Source organism: Cataglyphis hispanica, chromosome 5, assembly GCF_021464435.1.
Source record: "Cataglyphis hispanica isolate Lineage 1 chromosome 5, ULB_Chis1_1.0, whole genome shotgun sequence".
Lineage (NCBI taxonomy): Eukaryota > Metazoa > Arthropoda > Insecta > Hymenoptera > Formicidae > Cataglyphis > Cataglyphis hispanica.
The window spans coordinates 61,991-85,044 of record NC_065958.1 but is presented as its reverse complement, the minus strand read 5'-3'; the positions used below and the strand labels follow the sequence as shown (position 1 = coordinate 85,044).

Genomic DNA, 23,054 nt, shown 5'->3' with positions numbered 1-23,054 from the left:
GTTCCAATATTCATTGCTAGTACTGAAAATCTATAGATTACGTCATGAACACTAGCTATAGTAGTAACTATAGTAGTTTACATATATGATTATTGGATACTCCGTCATCTTGGTTGTTTTGTCCGATGTTTATATCCGTCATACTAGAACCTTCAATCCTCTTACCCCTTTTGTCTTCAATCCCGCGGCGAACAATTCCATCCAGATTTTTCAGTCGTCTAATAGCGTATTCGATTTGTTGACTCTACCCGACTCTGGGTCGATTACAGTCAGATCTCAAGATCGATTTGAAACTCAGGATGCGTTCCGTTTCACGAATTGAACGCATAGATCGCCTGAAAATCTATAGTTCACGTAACATATATTATAGATTTTCAAGCGATCTATGCGCTCTATGCGTGAAACGGAACGCAACCTCAATAAAGCGGGGAGCACACACTTTTGCATAAGTGCATAACCATAAACATAAAGAAATTGATTGGTCCACAAATGTATGCATAAGAAAATGAACCAATCAATTTCCTTACTAAACTATCCTTCCTAAACTATCATGGCGGAAAGCGGTTTATGATTGGTTTCGTGATTCATAACCTCCATCAAAGAGTCTTTAACATTATTCTTGATCATCATCATCATCATAGAAATATAAGTTTATATTATATAAAATAAAAAGAAGAATAAGTAGTAATAACGAAAATATGATAAATAATATTGTTTCAAATCGAACTTGAGATCTGACTCGATTCGATCCAGAATCGGGTAGAGTCAACAAATCCAATACGCTATAAGGAAATCTGCAAATCAACACTCGACGTTGATTTGCTGATTCTACAACCAATCACGTTCGATAGTTATCTAATGATTTTATTTCCTGAACGCACCTTTTGGAAGCAAAATAAAGGAGGATATCTATTTCAATGTTATTAATTCTGCTGAAACGTTTTCAAGTTCTAAATCGACCGTTCTCGAAATTCTCCGAAGCACTTCTAGCGTCTTCTCGACCTCACTTTGAGAAACTGAGCATTTTCTCTACCGAACACGGCCATTATGTGTATCGAGAGTAAGATTGTGAGATTATGCGTATACGAAAGTGCGAAGTACTATTAAAAAGTTAATTGTAAGCGATGAATTAATTATATCATGATTATCATATAAGAACTGATAAACAGATAAGTGATAAACGTATGTGCAACTTCATTATTTAATTATCGGCTAGTTGTGCAACAACATGACACTTTCTTCCACGCGGCTACTCGTATTACTCCAGAATTTCGTTATTAAAAAAAAAAAAAATAATTGATCCATTTTATCTTAACCTTTTAAGGAGCCAAGAATTAATTTAAAATATTTATTATAAATCCGTTTTATATAAAAAAGAAATATATCAATGTACTTATATTGTAAACAATTTCTTGAATTTTATATATTGTTATTTTGCATTTTGCAGAGCTCTTAAAGACAATTTGAAGTCATGTCTATCCCACCATATTTGCTGGGTCCAAATCCATGGGCCACAATGATGGCCCAGCAACAAGTCCAATTGGCAGCTGCCCAAGCGCACGCTCAGGCTGCAGCACAAGCCGCTCATCATGCTCACATGCAGGCTATAGCAGGGCCGCCGTTGCCTCAGATTCCTAAACAACCGGAAGTTCTGTCTGAGGACAAACTTCAAGAAAAAGGTAATTTTATTTTAGATAATTAATATTATTTATATACAGAATATTAAAAAGGGTTTAGGATTTTAAAGGCAGATAGTACTCACAAAATGGAAGTAAAAAGTTCGAATAAATGTGGATTGAAAAATTAATATTGTTGGAGTTATGAACAATTCATCAACAATGGATTATCTTATCATTTTTTCATCCAAGAGAAGTATTTATTTTTTTTAAAAGAAGAATTCTTAAAATTTCAAAGTTTACAGAAGGTTTCTTACATACAATTTCTCATTTCCAAATGTTTTACATTGTCATACAATTGCGAACTCTTTAAAAAATTTCCAGTATTATTTTAACTATTTGATATTTTATACTCTGATGTCATAATGTCTGATGTCTAATTCGTCATAATGTTTCTTTTTATGCTGCGTGAGAGTATCATAAACAAATAAATCACTTACTTTAATCAAAATGAAAAATTGTTCAAAATAAAACACAATTTTTTCCTTCATTTTGTGAATACTATCCTTAAAATCTTGAATCCTTTTTTTTAACACCCTATATATAATTTCCTATTAATAACAATATTAATTGTTCTAGCTCAAAAATGGCAGCAGTTGCAGTCAAAGCGTTTCGCAGAAAAGAGAAAGTTTGGCTTTGTAGATGCTCAAAAAGAAGATATGCCAGCTGAGCATATAAGAAAAATTATTAGAGATCATGGTGATATGAGCAGTAGAAAATACAGACACGATAAACGTGTTTATTTGGGGTAAGTTATTGTTTAAAATTATACATAATCAGAATTTTTATAAATGTCTGTAATCTGTTACAGGGCGTTAAAGTACATGCCACATGCTGTTATGAAACTATTGGAAAATATGCCAATGCCATGGGAACAAATAAGGGATGTAAAGGTCTTGTATCATATTACTGGAGCCATTACATTTGTCAATGAAATTCCTTGGGTTATAGAGCCTGTGTACATAGCTCAGTGGGGGTAAGAAATTTTGCACAGTCATGAAATCTTGTTTTTATTTAATAGTACAAATTACATTAAAAATGTTATTTTTTTTTTCTTAGCACTATGTGGATTATGATGAGACGAGAAAAAAGAGATCGCAGACATTTTAAGAGAATGAGATTTCCACCTTTTGATGATGAAGAGCCTCCTCTAGATTATGCGGATAATGTTTTGGATGTTGAACCTTTAGAGGCTATACAAATCGAACTTGATTCGGAGGAAGATGAATCGGTCGCATCATGGTTTTATGAACACAAGCCATTAGTTGGGACAAAGTAAGTAAATATATATTGGCATATATACAGGGTGTCCGGCGTTAATCGCATCATTCGTCGTGTGCAGATGATACGATTGAGGCCGAACCTTGTATATATGAATAATTATAACAGAAAAAAAAGGATTGTTGCTATACTACTTATTTATTGGCGCATTATATTAATTTATTTGTTCTTTAATGATGAAAAGCGTAGGGGTCCTGAAATCAACTATATATGTGAGTTGACAACTTGAATTACTGGCTATCATTAAGATGGTACAAGTTATTCAGTTGGACAAAATGCTATACTGAAAGAATATTTTTGAGAATGTTATTTATCCATTGCATATATAATAAAATTTAAATAATAAAACATATTTTAGACACGTTAACGGATCTACATACCGGAGATGGAATCTGACATTACCGCAAATGGCTACTTTGTATCGTTTGGCTAATCAATTGTTGACTGACTTAGTGGATCAAAATTTTTTTTATCTATTTGATCCCAAGTCATTCTTTACTGCAAAAGCCTTAAATATGGCTATTCCTGGAGGACCAAAATTCGAGCCACTGGTAAAAGATTCAAATGCTGCTGATGAAGATTGGAATGAATTCAATGATATAAATAAGATTATTATCAGGCAACCTATTAGGACAGAATATAGGATTGCGTTTCCTTATTTATACAATAATATGCCACATTTTGTTCATCTTTCATGGTAAGCTGCTATGTCTAATTAAATTTTTATTATTAAATTTATTTCCACACTAGTTTTAAGATCTGGTTATCAATACAAAATGATCTTTCTAGCAGTGTGGTAAAGCAAATTTAGTGATCGTTATTTGTTCTTTTATGAAGATTATAAAAAGAAACCGCTGATATCACATACAATAATTTCTACTATTTTTTTTAAATAAAATATTTTTGTGTATTATTTTTTTATATTATGCATTATAATTTATGCATATACGTTTTATAGGTATCATGCTCCAAATGTTGTATATATAAAGACCGAAGATCCGGATTTGCCTGCATTTTATTTTGATCCATTAATTAATCCAATTTCTCATAGAAATTCGCTAAAGGTAAATTTGAAATTATTAAATAAAATAAATATTGTAGTACCATAATTTTATATAATATTCAATTATTATCATATAGACGATGGAACCACAAATCGAAGATGATGAAGACTTTATTCTATCTGGCGAAGTGCAACCATTCCTTCAGGAAACACCTCTTTATACTGATAATACAGCGAATGGAATAGCTCTTTTGTGGGCGCCGAGGCCGTTTAATACGCGTTCCGGCAGAACAAGAAGAGCCATTGATATTCCCTTAGTCAAGTCATGGTACAGAGAGCACTGTCCACCCGGTCAACCTGTAAAAGTGCGAGTCAGTTATCAGAAACTGCTGAAATACTTTGTTCTGAACGCTTTGAAGCACAGACCACCGAAACCACAAAAGAAACGCTATTTGTTCCGCTCTTTTAAATCGACCAAGTTCTTTCAGACAACGACAATAGATTGGGTAGAAGCTGGTTTGCAGGTGTGTCGTCAAGGATATAATATGTTGAATCTACTAATACATCGAAAGAATCTCAACTATCTTCATTTGGATTACAATTTTAACTTGAAACCTGTCAAAACGCTTACAACAAAAGAGAGAAAGAAATCGCGCTTTGGTAACGCCTTCCATTTATGTCGCGAAATTCTTCGCCTAACTAAACTCATTATCGATTCTCACGTTCAATATCGGTTGAACAACGTGGATGCCTTTCAACTCGCCGATGGGCTGCAATATATTTTCGCACACGTCGGTCAATTGACCGGCATGTATCGGTATAAGTACAAATTGATGCGACAGATCAGGATGTGTAAAGACTTGAAGCATCTAATTTATTATCGTTTTAACACTGGACCAGTTGGTAAAGGACCTGGCTGTGGATTTTGGGCACCCGGTTGGCGCGTTTGGTTATTCTTTATGAGAGGCATCACTCCGTTATTGGAAAGATGGTTGGGTAACTTATTGTCAAGACAATTCGAGGGCCGTCATTCGAAGGGCGTAGCGAAGACGGTGACGAAGCAGCGAGTTGAATCACACTTTGATCTTGAATTACGAGCGTCTGTTATGCACGATATAGTTGATATGATGCCCGAGGGAATAAAGCAGAATAAGGCGCGAACAATTCTTCAGCATTTGAGCGAAGCTTGGCGCTGTTGGAAAGCGAATATTCCGTGGAAAGTGCCGGGTTTGCCGATTCCGATCGAAAACATGATACTACGTTATGTCAAGATGAAGGCCGACTGGTGGACGAATACGGCTCATTACAATCGAGAGAGAATTCGACGCGGAGCTACGGTGGACAAAACTGTGTGTAAAAAGAACCTTGGTCGCTTGACGCGTCTCTATTTGAAAGCCGAGCAGGAACGGCAACACAATTATTTGAAGGATGGTCCGTATATATCGCCGGAGGAAGCTGTAGCTATATTCACAACTTCGGTTCATTGGCTAGAATCTCGAAGATTCGCGCCAATACCCTTTCCGCCATTATCTTATAAACACGATACGAAATTGTTGATATTAGCCCTGGAACGCTTGAAGGAAGCTTATAGCGTTAAATCTAGACTGAATCAAAGTCAACGAGAAGAACTGGGCTTAATAGAACAAGCATACGATAATCCACATGAGGCATTGTCCAGGATCAAGCGACATTTGTTGACACAGAGAGCTTTCAAGGAAGTTGGCATCGAATTTATGGATCTCTACAGTCACTTAATTCCCGTGTATGATGTGGAGCCACTCGAGAAAATCACAGACGCCTACCTAGATCAATATTTGTGGTACGAGGCAGACAAAAGGCGATTGTTCCCACCGTGGGTGAAACCGGCTGACACGGAACCACCGCCGCTTCTTGTTTACAAGTGGTGCCAAGGTATCAACAACCTCCAGGATGTTTGGGATGTCAACGAGGGCGAGTGCAACGTGCTGCTAGAATCGAAATTTGAGAAGCTGTACGAAAAGATCGATCTCACGCTACTCAACAGGCTGTTACGTTTGATAGTCGATCATAACATTGCTGATTATATGACGGCAAAGAATAATGTTGTCATCAATTATAAAGATATGAACCACACTAACAGCTATGGCATTATTAGAGGATTGCAATTCGCGTCTTTTATTGCCCAATATTACGGACTAGTGTTGGACCTACTGGTGTTGGGTCTCCAGCGAGCCAGCGAAATGGCCGGCCCGCCGCAAATGCCAAACGACTTTCTTACATTCCAGGATGTTGCCTCTGAGACTGCGCACCCTATTAGATTATATTGCCGCTATGTCGATAGGATACATCTGTTCCTGCGCTTTTCTGCTGATGAGGCGAGAGACCTCATTCAGCGTTACCTCACTGAACATCCTGATCCAAATAACGAAAATATTGTTGGCTACAATAATAAGAAATGTTGGCCGCGGGACGCCCGTATGAGATTGATGAAGCACGATGTGAATCTAGGTCGCGCAGTATTCTGGGATATCAAGAACCGACTTCCACGTTCCACCACCACTATCCAGTGGGAGAACAGTTTTGTTAGTGTCTATAGTAAGGATAATCCCAATTTGCTCTTTAATATGAGCGGTTTCGAGTGCAGAATTTTGCCTAAATGCAGAACGACCCATGAAGAATTTACTCACCGAGATGGTGTTTGGAATCTCCAGAACGAGATCACGAAGGAAAGAACGGCGCAATGTTTCTTGCGTGTCGACGACGAGAGCCTGCAGCGTTTTCACAATCGAGTCAGGCAGATTCTAATGGCTTCAGGTTCGACCACATTCACGAAAATCGTGAACAAATGGAACACCGCTTTGATCGGTCTGATGACTTATTTCAGAGAAGCCGTGGTGAATACGCAAGAATTGCTGGATCTTTTGGTCAAATGTGAAAACAAGATCCAGACGCGTATCAAGATTGGGTTGAACTCCAAAATGCCGTCGCGTTTTCCACCCGTCGTCTTTTATACTCCTAAGGAATTGGGTGGTCTGGGAATGCTGTCGATGGGTCATGTGTTGATACCTCAATCGGACTTGAGATGGTCGAAACAAACCGATGTGGGCATCACTCACTTTCGTTCAGGTATGAGTCACGACGAGGATCAATTGATTCCCAACTTATATCGCTACATACAGCCCTGGGAGTCAGAATTTATTGATTCTCAACGTGTTTGGGCAGAGTATGCCCTGAAACGACAAGAGGCCAATGCTCAGAATCGCAGGCTCACTTTGGAGGATCTTGAGGACAGCTGGGATCGTGGTATCCCTAGGATAAATACATTATTCCAGAAAGATCGGCACACACTGGCCTATGACAAGGGTTGGCGTATTCGTACAGAATTCAAACAATATCAGGTACTGAAGCAGAATCCGTTTTGGTGGACTCATCAGCGTCACGATGGCAAACTGTGGAATCTAAATAACTATCGAACTGACATGATCCAGGCGCTAGGCGGTGTCGAAGGTATTCTTGAGCACACTCTTTTTAAGGGAACTTACTTCCCGACATGGGAGGGTCTCTTCTGGGAAAAGGCGTCTGGCTTTGAGGAGTCCATGAAATACAAGAAACTGACAAACGCGCAACGTTCTGGTCTCAATCAGATTCCCAATCGTCGATTTACTCTATGGTGGTCGCCCACTATCAATCGCGCTAACGTTTACGTTGGTTTTCAAGTACAACTCGATCTGACAGGAATATTTATGCATGGTAAAATACCGACTCTCAAAATATCCTTAATCCAAATATTCCGCGCTCACTTGTGGCAAAAGGTGCACGAATCCATCGTGATGGATCTTTGTCAAGTGTTCGATCAAGAATTGGACGCGCTGGAAATTGAGACCGTGCAGAAGGAAACTATACATCCGCGAAAGTCCTACAAGATGAATTCTTCATGCGCCGACATCCTTTTGTTCTCCGCTTATAAATGGACCGTATCTCGACCATCGCTCCTCGCCGATTCGAAAGATGTGATGGACAACACCACTACGCAGAAATATTGGATCGATGTTCAACTGAGATGGGGCGATTATGACTCACATGATATCGAACGATACGCTCGCGCTAAATTCTTGGATTACACAACAGACAATATGTCGATATACCCATCGCCCACCGGTCTTCTGATAGCTATCGACCTGGCATATAATCTGCACAGTGCCTATGGTAATTGGTTCCCTGGCTGCAAGCCGCTCATACAGCAAGCCATGGCGAAGATTATGAAAGCGAATCCTGCTTTGTACGTATTACGCGAACGCATTCGCAAAGCCTTGCAGCTATATTCATCTGAACCCACGGAACCTTATCTCTCTTCGCAAAATTACGGTGAACTCTTCTCCAATCAAATCATATGGTTCGTTGATGACACAAATGTGTATCGCGTGACGATTCATAAAACCTTCGAGGGCAACTTGACGACAAAACCAATTAACGGTGCGATTTTCATCTTCAATCCGCGCACGGGACAATTGTTCCTGAAAATTATTCATACCTCCGTCTGGGCGGGCCAGAAGCGTCTTGGTCAATTAGCCAAGTGGAAGACCGCCGAGGAAGTTGCCGCACTGATTCGCTCCCTACCAGTGGAGGAACAGCCGAAGCAGATTATTGTTACCAGAAAGGGAATGTTAGATCCGCTGGAAGTTCACTTGTTGGACTTTCCCAATATAGTCATTAAAGGATCTGAATTGCAGTTACCTTTCCAGGCGTGTCTCAAGGTGGAGAAGTTCGGCGATTTGATTCTGAAGGCAACCGAGCCGCAAATGGTACTATTCAATCTTTACGATGACTGGTTGAAGACTATCTCGTCTTACACGGCGTTCTCACGACTGATCCTGATCTTACGGGCTTTGCACGTCAACACCGAAAGAACGAAAGTTGTGTTAAAGCCCGATAAAACAACTATCACTGAGCCGCATCACATATGGCCATCGCTGACGGACGATGAGTGGATCAAGGTGGAAGTGCAGCTGAAGGATCTGATCTTGGCGGATTACGGTAAAAAGAATAACGTCAACGTTGCGTCGCTCACGCAGTCTGAGATCCGCGATATCATTCTGGGTATGGAGATAAGTGCGCCGTCTGCGCAACGTCAACAAATCGCTGAAATCGAGAAGCAAACTAAAGAGCAGAGTCAGCTTACCGCCACTACCACACGAACAGTGAATAAGCATGGTGACGAGATTATCACCGCGACCACATCCAACTACGAGACACAGACCTTCAGTTCGAAGACTGAATGGCGAGTACGTGCCATTTCAGCGACCAATCTTCATCTTCGGACAAATCATATCTACGTCTCGTCTGATGACATCAAAGAAACTGGTTATACTTACATCTTGCCGAAGAATGTGCTGAAGAAATTTGTTACGATCTCTGATCTGCGAGCGCAGATAGCCGGTTATCTATACGGTATCAGCCCTCCTGATAATCCTCAGGTAAGTAATTTTACTAGTTTTGTTTATTAAAATTATCTCGAACTTTACAAATAATATATTTTAATATCGTTCATCCTTTAAACTTTTTTCATTTTATTATTTTTATATTATATATTTAGATAATATTGATTTAATTATCTCTATTATTAAAAAGTAATTTTATCTAAATACATTAAGTGTCTAAATATAAAAGTTTTTGTTTGAAAAAAAAAAATATTTTTAGGATTTTTTTGAGGAAGAATAGATTTTAGATATTTTTAGTTTTATGAAATTTTATCTAATACATACTAATGATTGAAGACATTTTGCATATTTAAATTTGAAAAAGGGAACATATTAGGTTTTGAGAATGAAAATAGTATGTAAAAGATCACTTTAGAAAAATCTGTAATATATAAATCTATAATCCATCTATAATGTACGTATTAATTCTTCTCTCTTTAAGACAATTTAAAATATATATTAATGAGGATATTAATTTGGAGACTTGAAAATTTTTATTTTGGAGAAACAGAAGTAATAATATATTTTCAAATGAAAAAAAGGTTCAAATTTTTATATATAAAAATTTATCTTGAACATGTGTGTGTTGAACATTTTTAGAAAAATGCGAAATATTTTAGATTAAAAAATGTGCAAAAACTTAAGTCAATTAATTGATACATGGGCTTGATACATCGTGCGTGTTAATTTAAAAAAAGATTATTATTATATAATTTAGAGAAAATAAATATAAGGTTTTATATTTGAAAGGCTTTGATATAATAGTGGATTTTTGATATCTGTGACTAATTATTAAATATTGAAATATATAAAATACATAATACGTAATAATTATGTATTGCATTAATTATTACTTTGTAATAAAAAAAAATTATCGCTGCTGCGCCCTAAAAGAGTAATGCTTAATAAAAAAAAAGTTCTGTAGAATCAAGTCTGTAAATTAAAGAGAACAGTTGCCTCATGAAAATACGAATTTAATAATCTGTTTTTTCTATTTTTTTTCATTTTTTAATTTTTTTTTTTAATTTTGCTTATCATTTTTAGTACGACAAATAGATGTAACAATCAATTTAAATGGAAACAATCGAATTTTAATGAATTTTTTTGTCAATCATAGAAAATATAATTTTATTCAATAAAATAAAATATTCAATAAAATATAATTTATTCAATAAAAAATTAACTATTATATTAATCAAATAATAAGCAAAATCTTGGGAAAAAAATGAAAAAAAGCAGATTATTAAACTTGTATTTTCATGAGGCACTTGTACCCTTTAATTTACAGACTTAGGGTTTTACAAAACTTTTTTTCTATCAATTGCTACTCTTTTAGAGGCGGTAGCGATAATTTTTCTTTTTAACCACCTTAATATATATATATATATGTATGTATGTATATATATATATTAGGGTAATTAAAAAAAAAGATCGCTGCAGCTCTCTAAACGAGCAATAATTGATTGAAAAAAAAAAATATATATATATATATATTTTCATACTGATTCTTTTGTCTCAATTGATCGAATTTTATTTTATAATATAATAGGTGAAAGAAATCAGATGCATCGTAATGGCACCACAATGGGGAACTCATCAAACTGTTCACTTGCCAAATACGTTACCTAATCATCAATACTTGAAGGAGATGGAACCGCTGGGATGGATACATACGCAGCCCAACGAACTGCCGCAACTGTCACCGCAGGACATATCTACTCACGCCCGGATTATGGCGGAGAATTCTATCTGGGACGGCGAGAAAACTATTGTTATCACTTGCAGCTTCACACCCGGCTCTTGCTCTCTTACAGCGTACAAGTTGACTCCGAGTGGCTTTGAGTGGGGCAAGCAAAACACTGATAAGGGAAACAATCCGAAGGGTTATTTACCTAGCCATTACGAAAAGGTACAGATGCTTCTGTCCGATCGTTTCCTTGGCTTTTTCATGGTGCCCAGCCAAGGTTCATGGAATTACAATTTTATGGGTGTAAGGCATGATCCCAACATGAAATACGAGCTACAACTGGCGAATCCAAAAGAATTTTATCATGAAGTGCACAGGCCAGCTCATTTTCTCAACTTCTCGAGCTTGGAAGACGGTGACGGCGTTGGAGCAGATCGAGAAGACATGTTTGCATAAATTAAATTCAAGAATAGAATGAAAACAAGATATATATATATAACGAATTTGTAAGTCTGTATTACTTGTAATGCTTTTCATTTTTTATTTCCTGTTCTAATTATCGTATACATAAGTGATTATAAATAAATACCCGTAATAATAATAAACAATAGTAAACGTTTGTCGAATAATATTTATATTTTTTATTTTTTATCTTGTTTAATTGTATAGGCAATTAATAAATACGTAAATATAATAATAATAAACAAATACAAATTAAAGTCTTAAATATTATTTAAAGATTGATAGGAGGGGCAGACCAACTCCGAATAGAAACTATAAAATAAAAATCACGATTACAGACTATATTATACCGCTAATATGGCTAATTGTAAATGATGAAATATGCAAGGATAATTATTTTCTGAGTGGATAGAATGCTACATACTGAATGTCGCAAAATTTGATATTTGATAACGTAATAATAAACGTATATTTTAAAGAAAAATTGAGATAGTGCATAATCAAGTGTATATAGTGCAAATATAAAAATAAAAAATAATTGTATCAAATAACATATTTGACTGCAAATAAATATTCTTAATAAATATTATTAATTATTTAAATATTCTAAAGAGAGAAAGAAATACCAATTTTTTTCTGTAAGTACATACATTTTTTTTTTTTTAATTAGACTAAATTTTTTATCAAGAAAAATATAATTTTTGACTAGAAACTATATTCTCATGTATTCTTAAACACACATCAAATATTTATAAATTAAAAACTTTTATATGAAATATTGCAGCTTTATGTTCAAAGATAAATATCAACAATCTAATTGAAAATACGATAAAAGATAAAATTGGATTCTAAATAAAAATATGATAGAATTTGTAATGTGAACATTTTATCTTCAACCTACATATTCTTTAACATCATCTTTAGCCATTAACTCACTTTAATCACTGTTAGCAGTCTATAGCTAGTATAATACATAGCTTATATTATAAAATCCATTTGCCAGACAAACTTCAAATGATTCAGTAGTTCTGTTAGATTAGAAAATCTAAAAACGCTAAATAACAAAATATAATTAATCTTTGAAAATCTTTTGATGAAATACATATAGTAGTGAAATATAAGCAGTATGTAAGAATGTTATAATAATTTTTATTTTTTTTTTTTTGGTTCCTCATCTAATCGTATACATAGACGATTACAAATACATGTAATAATGATATATGTAAATATACAGATTAAAAAGCCTTAAATAAACATTATGTATTTCATATACATATATGTATTTAACTGCAGCGCGATTGTGAATCCTGTTTTTATTATTCCTTGCATTGTAATTTTGTAAAAGTCTATTTTTAATACTTTGCTTTTATTTTATAAATGTATTAAATATGTAGATATTGCGCACGCGCGCGTTTTAGAAAATATGACAAATTAAAATTTGATAGTAAAGTGTGTGTACGCCATAATAATCTGTTAGTGATTGACTGAAAAAGTTTCTGATGTTTATGATTTTCACACGTAGACAGAGGAAAAGCTCCGCATTTGATAAATATTATTTTCCACACTGTGAACATATATATTGTGTCCATAACTTTTTGATCAGCAAGAAAATCTGTTAAATCATTGTTCTTCAACGCTTAAAAATTTGTATTGTTATATGAAAAATTGTATTGTTATGTAAAAAATTGTTAACAAATTGCGAGAAATATGTGAAACTGATTGTTGACAAAATATCTATGTCCATGTAGCTATCCTTTAAATAATATAAAAAATTTTTTCTACTTAGAAGATGAAGATAAATAGATTAATTAGCGTACACACAAATTTTACTAATATCAATTCATAATACCTAAAGAGAAGCATTATAATTATCAAATTTTAATTTAGTCTTAATATCTTCTAAAGCAATGTCATCCTCTACTTAATTTTTGTGGGGAATTACTCAGAACACACACACACACACGCACGCACGCACGCGCACACACACACATACACATACACACACGACGTCTTCTATCAAATATCTAACAATAAGTAGCAATAAAATCGTGAGATGACCTATTATGCATATTTATCCAGATATTAATATATAGGTATATTATATATTAAATAATTATTTATATATTAAATATTATTTATTTATATATTAAATATTATTTATAATTTATATAATCATAAAAGTACTTTATGAAATGGACAGAAGTAAAAACACATACGTTTTATATAGTTTTTGTAATAAAGTACATTATATATTTTTGTTGTAGTAGATGAGTAAAATGTCAGAAAATTTTATGTGCAATTTAATATAAATAAATTAATTTTATTTTGTTTATTTTAATATATGTGTAAATAATATTTTAATTAAATATAAATATGTTATATAAAGTTCAGCATAAAGATTTCCAAGATATATGATATAAGATACGTCTTATTTAATATACAGATTGACATTCATATTGAATATTTAATAATAAATATTATTGCAACGAAAAAAGATATAGAAATTATTTTATCTATATAAATATTTATATTCAAAAATACATTTATTATATGTATTTTTTAGTTGAGAGAGATTTAATAACATGAAACATATAAGAAAAATATAAAACAACTATTAATACAGAAAAAAGCGGATATAAAAGATATACATTAGAGTTATCTAAAAAAATTGAAGCTAAATTTAAAAAAAAATCTAATAAAATTGAAGGTAAATTTTAATATAATTGTTCATAGTATTTTTATCAAAATAATGTTATTAAGTATACAATAATACATTATTTGTATATATATTAAAGCAAAATTTATGTAAATAAATTTATGGCATATGGCAGTCAATATACATAATATAGGATGATTTTCAATTATAAACTCGAAAACCAAACTTCGTACAAAATTTTAAAAGGAAAAATTGTCTTAGGATTCGCTCAAAAATATGTCATTTCAAGGACATCAGGATGTTCTGAATCACCCTGTATGTCACAATTGTCACAATACATAACATACACACTACATGCTTTTATTATTTTATTAAGGATAATAATAAATATAGAGGAAGGGGTGGGGGAGAAAAAGGGGAAAGGAGAAAGGGGCGAGAGGGGGGGAGGGAACGGGGAGAGAGGGAGAGAGAGAGAGAAGAGCGAGTAATTTTATATTCTTATATTCTTATATTACGCGCGTACTAACATAAGTACTATTGTTATTTTTGAATTAAATTGATATATACAAGGTGTTCTATTTTAATTGTCTCGGGCAAATTTCTCGAGAAATATGGAAGATACGGAAAAACATTTTAGACAAAAATTGTATCATTGCTTAAGACCCTACAACTTTTATTTGAAACATTTTCTCAAAAATGCTATTTTTGAGATTTGAGGAAAATGTTTCAAATACAAATATAATAGTACGGTCTTAGCGGCGCATTAAGTAGCAATGTTAATGTGACTTGAAATAGCATTGTTAATGTTATGTAACAATCACTTTCAAGTAATATTAATTCTAAAGTACTTTTCAAACCTCATAATTCGGAAAATGCTGTTGGAAAGAAACTTTATTACAGTGTTTCGAAAAGCTCTTAAGATAAGGTACAAAAATATGCAATAAAAAGTACAGGTTCCTATTAAAAAATTTAAAATTGACCTTGGCAGGGATTTTCAAGGTGCAATTGCAAGTCAAACAAATGTCAGCATCATTTGTTTCCCTTGATATCCTACAATTTTTTGTTTGAAACGTTTTTTCGTACCTTTCATATTTTTTGAAATATTTGCTTGAGGCGATTAAAATGGGACATCCTGTAATTATATTATATATGATCTGGCGCTTTTATTTTTAAGAATAATTTATTATACATTTAATACCATAAATATGCATTTGAAATATTATAAAATGTTGCATATATTTTTACATACTCAAGATTTATACATCATATATAGATATTTGTTCATCGTGATCTTTGGTTAAAAAAGTACTACTATAAATGTTGTATATTTACGTTACATTTTTCATATTTTTAAAACAGAGAGAAAGAGAGGAAGAAAGGAAAAGAGGGAGGAGAGGGAGGAGGAAAGGAAGGGAGAGAGAGAGAGCACATATATTTGTCTCTATAGAACATAAGCTAAGTTTTCTTATTACTATAGAAAGACATATGTAAATATTTCTCTTGAATTAGTTTTAGCGATATATATTCGTATTTTTGGTATATACTGTGCTTATACACATTTTACTGTCAAACACAATTCATGAAGCATAATATGAATATCTATATATTGTATGAGTTCGATTGCATTATTTTAAATGTTGAGATATTTCCATCGCCAAGTATATAAAATATCGAAATAAAGATACTATTGAACAAAAAAAATATTATCTTTGAGACGCAATAGGATACGTTTATGATAAGATAATTTTAAATAGTCACACTTATAGATATGTTGGAAATATCGATCATATAATATATTCAAGTAATTTCAAGAAATATGTATATATTTCAAGAGATATATTCGATTCTTTCTTCATCTAATTTGTTTTTATTCGTTGTCTCAGAAATATATTTTTCTTTCAATATAAATATTTTTATATAATATGCAGCTGAATATTTGGAATAGAAAATTTAAAAAAAGTCATTTATTTGACATAGATGCAACAATAAATCAGTCAGAAATTTATCGTAAGATGAAATTAAAAATCATGAAACTATATTATATAAGTAAAAAATGAAATTGAATAATTTGACGATAATATAAAAATATATATGATCACATTAATATTATAAGAAGTGCGTATAATAATAATTTATGAATGTAATAATAGTTTATGATAATTTTATATAAATTTTTTTGTGATAATATTATATAAATTTTTTAAACTTTAAAAAATATTATAAATAATAAAAATTGATTATAATGTCATGATATGTTGATAATATGAAAGAATTAAAAAAAAATAATATTTTATGAATTGTAAAAAAAGAATGAAAGAAAGATTTAAAATATATCTTTAAAATAAAAACAATGGTAAATTTGCATAACATACACCTTCGATTTTATTGCCACTTAAATATGTTGTAGAGGAGGTATTTCTTCTAAATAAGCAAGAAATTTGTAGGGGACAGTATTGGTTCAGAAGATATAACAGATAAAAATTTTACAGTTTTAATGTTTTTTCTATTATAAAATAAGGAAAAATGAAGTTTGTTTATGTTGTATTTGTGTAGAGCGGACGTGGAAAAAGTGTTTGTTTATAAGAGCAAAGTCTTTCTTATTTCTGATTTAAAACTAAAATTTGATTTGGGTTAGGTTATATCTTTCAAAAGTAGAACCATGTAAAGAAGAGGAAGGGGGACGAAACTCACTGCGTCCACGCATACACTTTCCTATCCAACAATTGTGGGAAGAACCTCGCTTCGCGTTGTAAAATATAATGAATATAATGGACTCCGCTTTCTTAAGGGGAGGCTTTCGCTTCCGGAAGATATAATCTAACCCAAACCTATTTCTGATTTAAAATTAAAATTTATATTTCTGCTTTCCAATTCGTTTTTCTATGCCTCAAAATATATAAAATATGTGAGTTCCAAAAATTATGAGGTCATACCTATATTGAAGATTTATCCTGAAAATAGGTTTGGTTAGGTTAGATTTTTTTCGAGGGATACAGGGGGAGGGGCGGAGCCTCCTAAATCACTGCCGTCCTCCAAAAGTTACCCTGAAGAATCTCTCCTACAACATATTTAAAGGCCCGTCTACAATAGGAGAAAGAGTAGGAGTAAGAAATAAAAATAATTTATTTCGCTTATGCCCTTACTTCAGCCCTCTTAAACCGGAAATAGCCGTCTTACGCCTACTCTTACTCCTTACGTCAGACTTACTCCACGTATTGTAGACAATGCTTAAGTAGCAATAAAATATTAAAGGTGTGTTACCTTTTATGTAGTTTTACTAAAAAAATTAACGAAAAGAAGAAGACAAGCATTATTATGTGAAAATTTGTGATTGTACCATTTCCGTGTTCTAAATAAAGAGATTAATGCATAACAATAAAGTAAAATTAATCTTCGGTTAGAGAATTACCTACAGAACACAGAACATTGTAGTGATATTGCAATGTTGGCAATGTAGCAATATTGTTGTTGCAATATTGTTGTAATGTTCTGCGCTATGTAGGTAATTTATGGTACAGGCAAACTGCTAAATTAATTATTAATCCCTGATCTATGATAATTTTTTTTTTTTGGCGCGTTATAGCATTAAGGGTCGGCTTTATCAGATGAATTTTTTGCACGACAGTTCGCTTGTACGAAAGGACTGATCTTTTCCTGCAGGGGTATTATCCCTGATGTAGTGGTGCAAGTACGTGAAGCTGACAAGCTGTGGCAACCACTGCGGGTCGAGCTTCTAGAAAAAAAACCGCGATCCTGATAACCAAATCGCTTTAGCAGTAGTCGCTTGATCTTCTCCTTCCACACGAAAATAATGAAAATAATGAGACCTTGCAGGGCATTTGTCAAATCGGTGAGATACCAGATGTACGTCGGCACACTCTTATCAAACAGCCATGACACTATTTCCATAGACCAATTTATGCCCATCACGATAAACAGCTTCAAATACAGATTGAACCTACGAATGAATGTATTTGTTTCTGTACTTTTTATGCTTATGACGATTTATTACTATATCTAAAATAAACTAAACATTATTATTATGTGCCCGAAATAAATAAAATATACATATTTTTAATTATAAGATCACTAAAAACGAAATTAATCGGATCAAATTGGAAGATTTAGCTATGGCTAAAAATTCAAAACAATCGATTTTTATATCAATAAAGACAATAAAAATTTTGAAAAACTGTAGTTATTTTATTTTTAAATATTCTTAAATAACTAGTAATAAATTGATCAAATCTCAATTCCAAAAAATAATAGATCTAAGCTCAAAATCCCCATTTCTTATTCTTCTTTCAATCACATTAATAATTAATTTTGTGACAGAATTAAAGTTTGATTACATTACGAATAGATTACAAATATATATTTCATAATGCAGCTTTTTACTAACCTTAAGAAAATAAGTTTAAAAGGATTTCAAGCTCAAAAGATCAAAAAACAAAATTAATTAAAAAATAAAACACTATGTATAAAATATTATTTTTAACGCATTTTCATTTTTAATTATTATTGATTTAAAGAACTATATTAAATAAATTTTTATTCAATTTTTACTGTTCACTTTTTCTTAATCTTTTCTTTTAATACTCTTTAATGTTTGATATTACGTAAATGGTTGGATTACAACAAATGCAGAATGACAGAAAAGTGAGTTTTTACCGTATTTTAATTAATCCATATTATCTCGAGTGTTCTAATTTAAAAAAAAAAATTTATTTCGATGCATTCTGCAAGAAAAAAATTTATATGATTTTTTGCTTTTGATGTTATAATACAATATAATTGCAGTGAGAATACAGAAGCCTTAAGAAATATGGTTTCCATTTTTACTAAATGAGAATATCTATTTTCTAGTTTTATTTGTTTTAGTATTATATAGTTTCTCATCTTTTCAAGAATCGCATATGCTCTCATGGAATCCCGCTCACGCGATCGAAACAGCAATGACGTGTTTGTTTTTACAAAAGATTTCGCAATTATGAAAGCAAAGCTCCGCATGGGAAATTGCCGTCTAAAAATAATCATCTTGGGAACGATTGACATTATACAAAGCCGTTAGCAAACGGATATATCGAAATACATATCTCGTTATTCAAATAAATTATCAATAATAGCAATATGCAAAAAAAGACTTTAGTACAAACCATTGTTTATTGTCATCATGACGCCGGCTCTCCGAACTTCTCAGATGAAGGGCTGTGTCTTTCTTATGGCGCACGATCTTTAATGCTGTCGAGATGAATAAGCAAATATTGCAGAAAACAGTGATACCCATGGGTCCGTAAAAGTATAACGCTTTCGCATCGTTCGCTAAAACAGAAATGAATTTGTAATATTACATCTAAAGATGTAAATAGAAAAAAGAATTATTGATTTTTGTTTCATAAAATATGATTTTTTGTAAAAAATACAATAAGCCTTGTTTTTTTCATAATTTGGTTAGATTAGGTTTTTCTCAGATATTTTTCTCAATTTCTGAGCTTTTTCTCAGATATTTAACTATAATATTTAACATCTTTGATTATTGCAAGTTGATTTTTTTTCATTATTTTTAGTTTTTTTTTATATAATAAATTTGAACTACCACTATTTTAAATATATATTGTATTCAAATTGGCTATAGTTATACATATATATATATATATATATATATATATATACAGGGTGTCCTGCAAAGATTGTGCCAACGCTCGAGTGGATAGAGGACAGTAAACTGAACAGAAAAGTCCTTTACCATTTTGCAATTTTCGCAATAATTATTGAAATATTAATTAAAAAGTATTGGCGAATCAGCACGCGTTTCGCGCGGCTGTCGCGCTAGATCATGAGACGGTATGCTCTAGGCGAGCCAGCGGCGTGCTTCGTAGTGTCGCACGGCAACGAAAAGTTTGGTCTCACGCGTATCCCTTTCGTCGCGAGGCCAAACTTTTCATTGTCGTGCGACATTATGAAGCTCGGTGCTGTCACGCTTAAAGCATACGTCCCATGGTCTAACCGCGCGATAGCCGCGCGAAACGCGTGCTTATTCGCCAATACTTTTTAATTAATATTTCAATAATTATTGCAAAAATTGCAAAAAGGATTTTTCTGTTTAATTTACTGTCCTTTACCTGCTCACGAGCGTTGACACAATTTTTGCAGGACATCTTGTATATGTGACCACTATTTTCAATTAAATAAATTCTTCAAAAAAATCAAAATTGAATAAATTGTATTTATGTGTCGACAAAAACACAGTTTGTATTTTTATTAAATATACTTTATATATAGCTACTATTTTAATATAAATAAAAAAGCTAAAGTCTTATATTTTTAATTTATCTTTTTCCAAAGTATTTTAATGAATTAATAAGATTTTTGCAATTAAACTAATATTAAACATGATGATAATTTTCAGTTGTAGATGCATATTTGTTATGTATCTAACTGAAAAGTAACCGAATCATGCCATATTTTTAAGTTGCCACAAAAGTCTCATTAATCCATAAAAAATTCTTTTAAAAGAAGATAAATTAGAAATATAAGAACTTTGGTTTTTTTCATATGAATAAAAGAAAATATGAAAAAAGTAAAAAAATGAAAAAATGAAAAAAAAATAAAAGACCACACACGATTCTTATGAGAAGAATATTTTCAGTCAATTTGCTTGAATTTGTGATATGTTATAATTCTTGTGTCTCTGATCAAAAGTGTCAAGTTACAAAAAATTTTTATTGCTAGTTTCTGAATTATACGGATATATATAATAAATGTCAAAACTCTTTGATATTTTGAAAAATACGCATTTACGAAAAAAATGTTCCATACAAAAGTTGTAGGATTTTATATGACGCATTACATAGTAATATTATTATGGATTTGCATAACGTTGTTAAGGTCACATAAAAATCATTTTTAAATTTTTAAATGGAAACGTTCATTTTTGATTGCATATTCTTATAGCCGTGTAAATTATATTAAGTAGCATAATATGTGAGTATTCTATCTGAACAACTCATTGTCAGTGGTAAGAGCAGTTACCTGGAAAGCAAAAGACTTGCCGCCTTAAATTCTTTCCTCATCTCAATCCTTGTGTTTACTTTGAGAATTTTTCAAAACACTATAAAAAAGTATTTTTTCATTAAGTATTTTCTGAGTTAGAAAGCTTGAAAAAGATACAATACTGACAGCATTAGTATTATCTGAAATTTATTTTTACACGATCTCAATAATGCTATTTAAAGACACACAATCAACAAATTAATACATAATGCGTAACTTAAAACCCTACAATTTTTATTTGAAATATTTTTTCAAATCTCCAAAATATAGCATTTTTGAGAAAAATATTTCAAATAAGTATCCATTTAAGAATTTCAAGGCGATTTTTACGTGACTTTAACAATGCTATCCAAGATCATAAAAATATTGTTATATAATACGTTACATAAAACACTACAATTTGTATGAAATATTGTTTTCAATAATGCATATTTTTTGAAATTAAAAGATTCCGACTTTTTGTATACCCATATAATTCAGAAACTAACATAGAAATTTTCTATAATTTGATCAGAGACACAAGAAGTACGATATATCACAAATTCAAGCAAATTAACCGTTCTTCTAAAAAATCGTGCGTTTTTTTTTTTTTAAGAAGAAAAACATTTCTTTTTTTTATCAGAAAAAAATATATATATATATATATATATATGATTATATAATATATTTTTAATTTTAACAAAGATTTAATCATATTGTTTTAATAAAATATACTTATACTAATAACCTATCCACTTACTACGGAACCAACATCTCTCGGCGCCGAATTCCGGTCGGATGAAGCTTTCTGGCACGTTGGGAACGAAATCCATGATGGCACAGACAATAGTGAAGATGGAGGCGCTTCCCCATGCATAGATCGAATATATTATAAACTTCTTTTTCTCTCGTTGTTTCACGCTTCCTTGTAACGAGCGGAATCCTCTATAAGAACATATTATAGTACATATTTAGTATGCATATTATATTTAGTCAATAATAAATAGGATAGAACTCATAATGTAAATGTAAAAGAAATAACGGTTAGATGATACGGATTTTTTTTTATAACTTTTTTTGTTCAAAAATTAATCTTCGCGGTAAGTATCATTCGTATAGCTCTTATTAGCTCTCGATTATTATTTAAGCTGAAAATTATAAGTTATAAACTCTATAGAATTTCTAAGTTCTTTCAGAAGAACATTACAAAACCTCAAATAATGAACAGATTTAGAAATATAATACAAAATATAACAGCATTTTTTTTCTAATTTCAGGTATAAAAAGTGATAAATGTTATTTATGTTAGAAAATGTGGTACATCACAAAAAAGTTATTGATTCATTAATATTACCTTTATAATATTATAAATCTTAAAACAGTGTCGCCAGGAAGCTGTCATTCAAGAAAAATTGAATTTAACAGTTTGTCTCGTATCAATCAAACTTAATTTTTTTTAAATAAAATTAAAAATCAATATCAAATAACTATAAAAATTAATAATAAATTAGCAAATTCTTAATTAATAAATTTTGTTACGTAATTACAAGTCTGAGCGCGTGACATTGTACATGATCAATATTATTATATCGTATTGGTAAATTTTGAGTTTATAACTAAAAATTATTGCATACATAAAATCCTTTTTTATTTTCGTATTAAAATTTTTAATTTTATTTTATCTGAAGAATATGTTATTATAATACATACTAAAAAAAAAGATAGGGAACACTTTTAATACGTTAAAAATTGGGCTACTTTCAACCGCTGAAACTCGACGAAAAATCAACATAGACAAAAA

General features: G+C 31.8%; 2 protein-coding genes across 11 annotated transcripts in view; one reads left to right on the top strand and one right to left on the bottom strand.

Annotated features, from left to right (window-relative positions):
- Positions 1-923: 923 nt before the first annotated feature.
- Positions 924-12,116, top strand: LOC126849747 (pre-mRNA-processing-splicing factor 8). 3 transcript variants are annotated; one of them, XM_050591911.1, is made up of 9 exons: positions 924-1,060; positions 1,448-1,679; positions 2,256-2,424; positions 2,488-2,652; positions 2,736-2,951; positions 3,316-3,654; positions 3,916-4,021; positions 4,098-9,413; positions 10,966-12,116. In XM_050591911.1, the coding sequence occupies exons 2-9, from the start codon at positions 1,472-1,474 to the stop codon at positions 11,557-11,559; spliced, it is 7,113 nt and encodes a 2,370-aa protein (XP_050447868.1). In that variant the 5' UTR covers positions 924-1,060; positions 1,448-1,471; the 3' UTR covers positions 11,560-12,116. The 3 variants fall into 3 exon arrangements, with proteins under 3 accessions (XP_050447868.1, XP_050447867.1, XP_050447866.1); XM_050591910.1 differs by having other exon boundaries at positions 952-1,117; XM_050591909.1 differs by having other exon boundaries at positions 952-1,182.
- A 121-nt stretch (positions 12,117-12,237) lies between these two features.
- LOC126849769 (G-protein coupled receptor Mth2-like) overlaps positions 12,238-23,054 on the bottom strand; it is a 30,587-nt gene continuing 19,770 nt past the window's right edge. For 6 of the 8 annotated variants that reach the window (XM_050591989.1, XM_050591985.1, XM_050591984.1 and 3 more), the window contains 3 exons: positions 22,014-22,198; positions 19,378-19,543; positions 12,238-18,179 (listed from right to left, as the gene is read on the bottom strand). In XM_050591989.1, the coding sequence (XP_050447946.1) occupies positions 17,807-18,179; positions 19,378-19,543; positions 22,014-22,198 (724 nt within the window). In that variant the 3' untranslated portion in view covers positions 12,238-17,806. The remainder of the gene's footprint in view (positions 18,180-19,377; positions 19,544-22,013; positions 22,199-23,054) is intronic. The other 2 variants (XM_050591986.1, XM_050591987.1) reach the window with 2 other exon arrangements.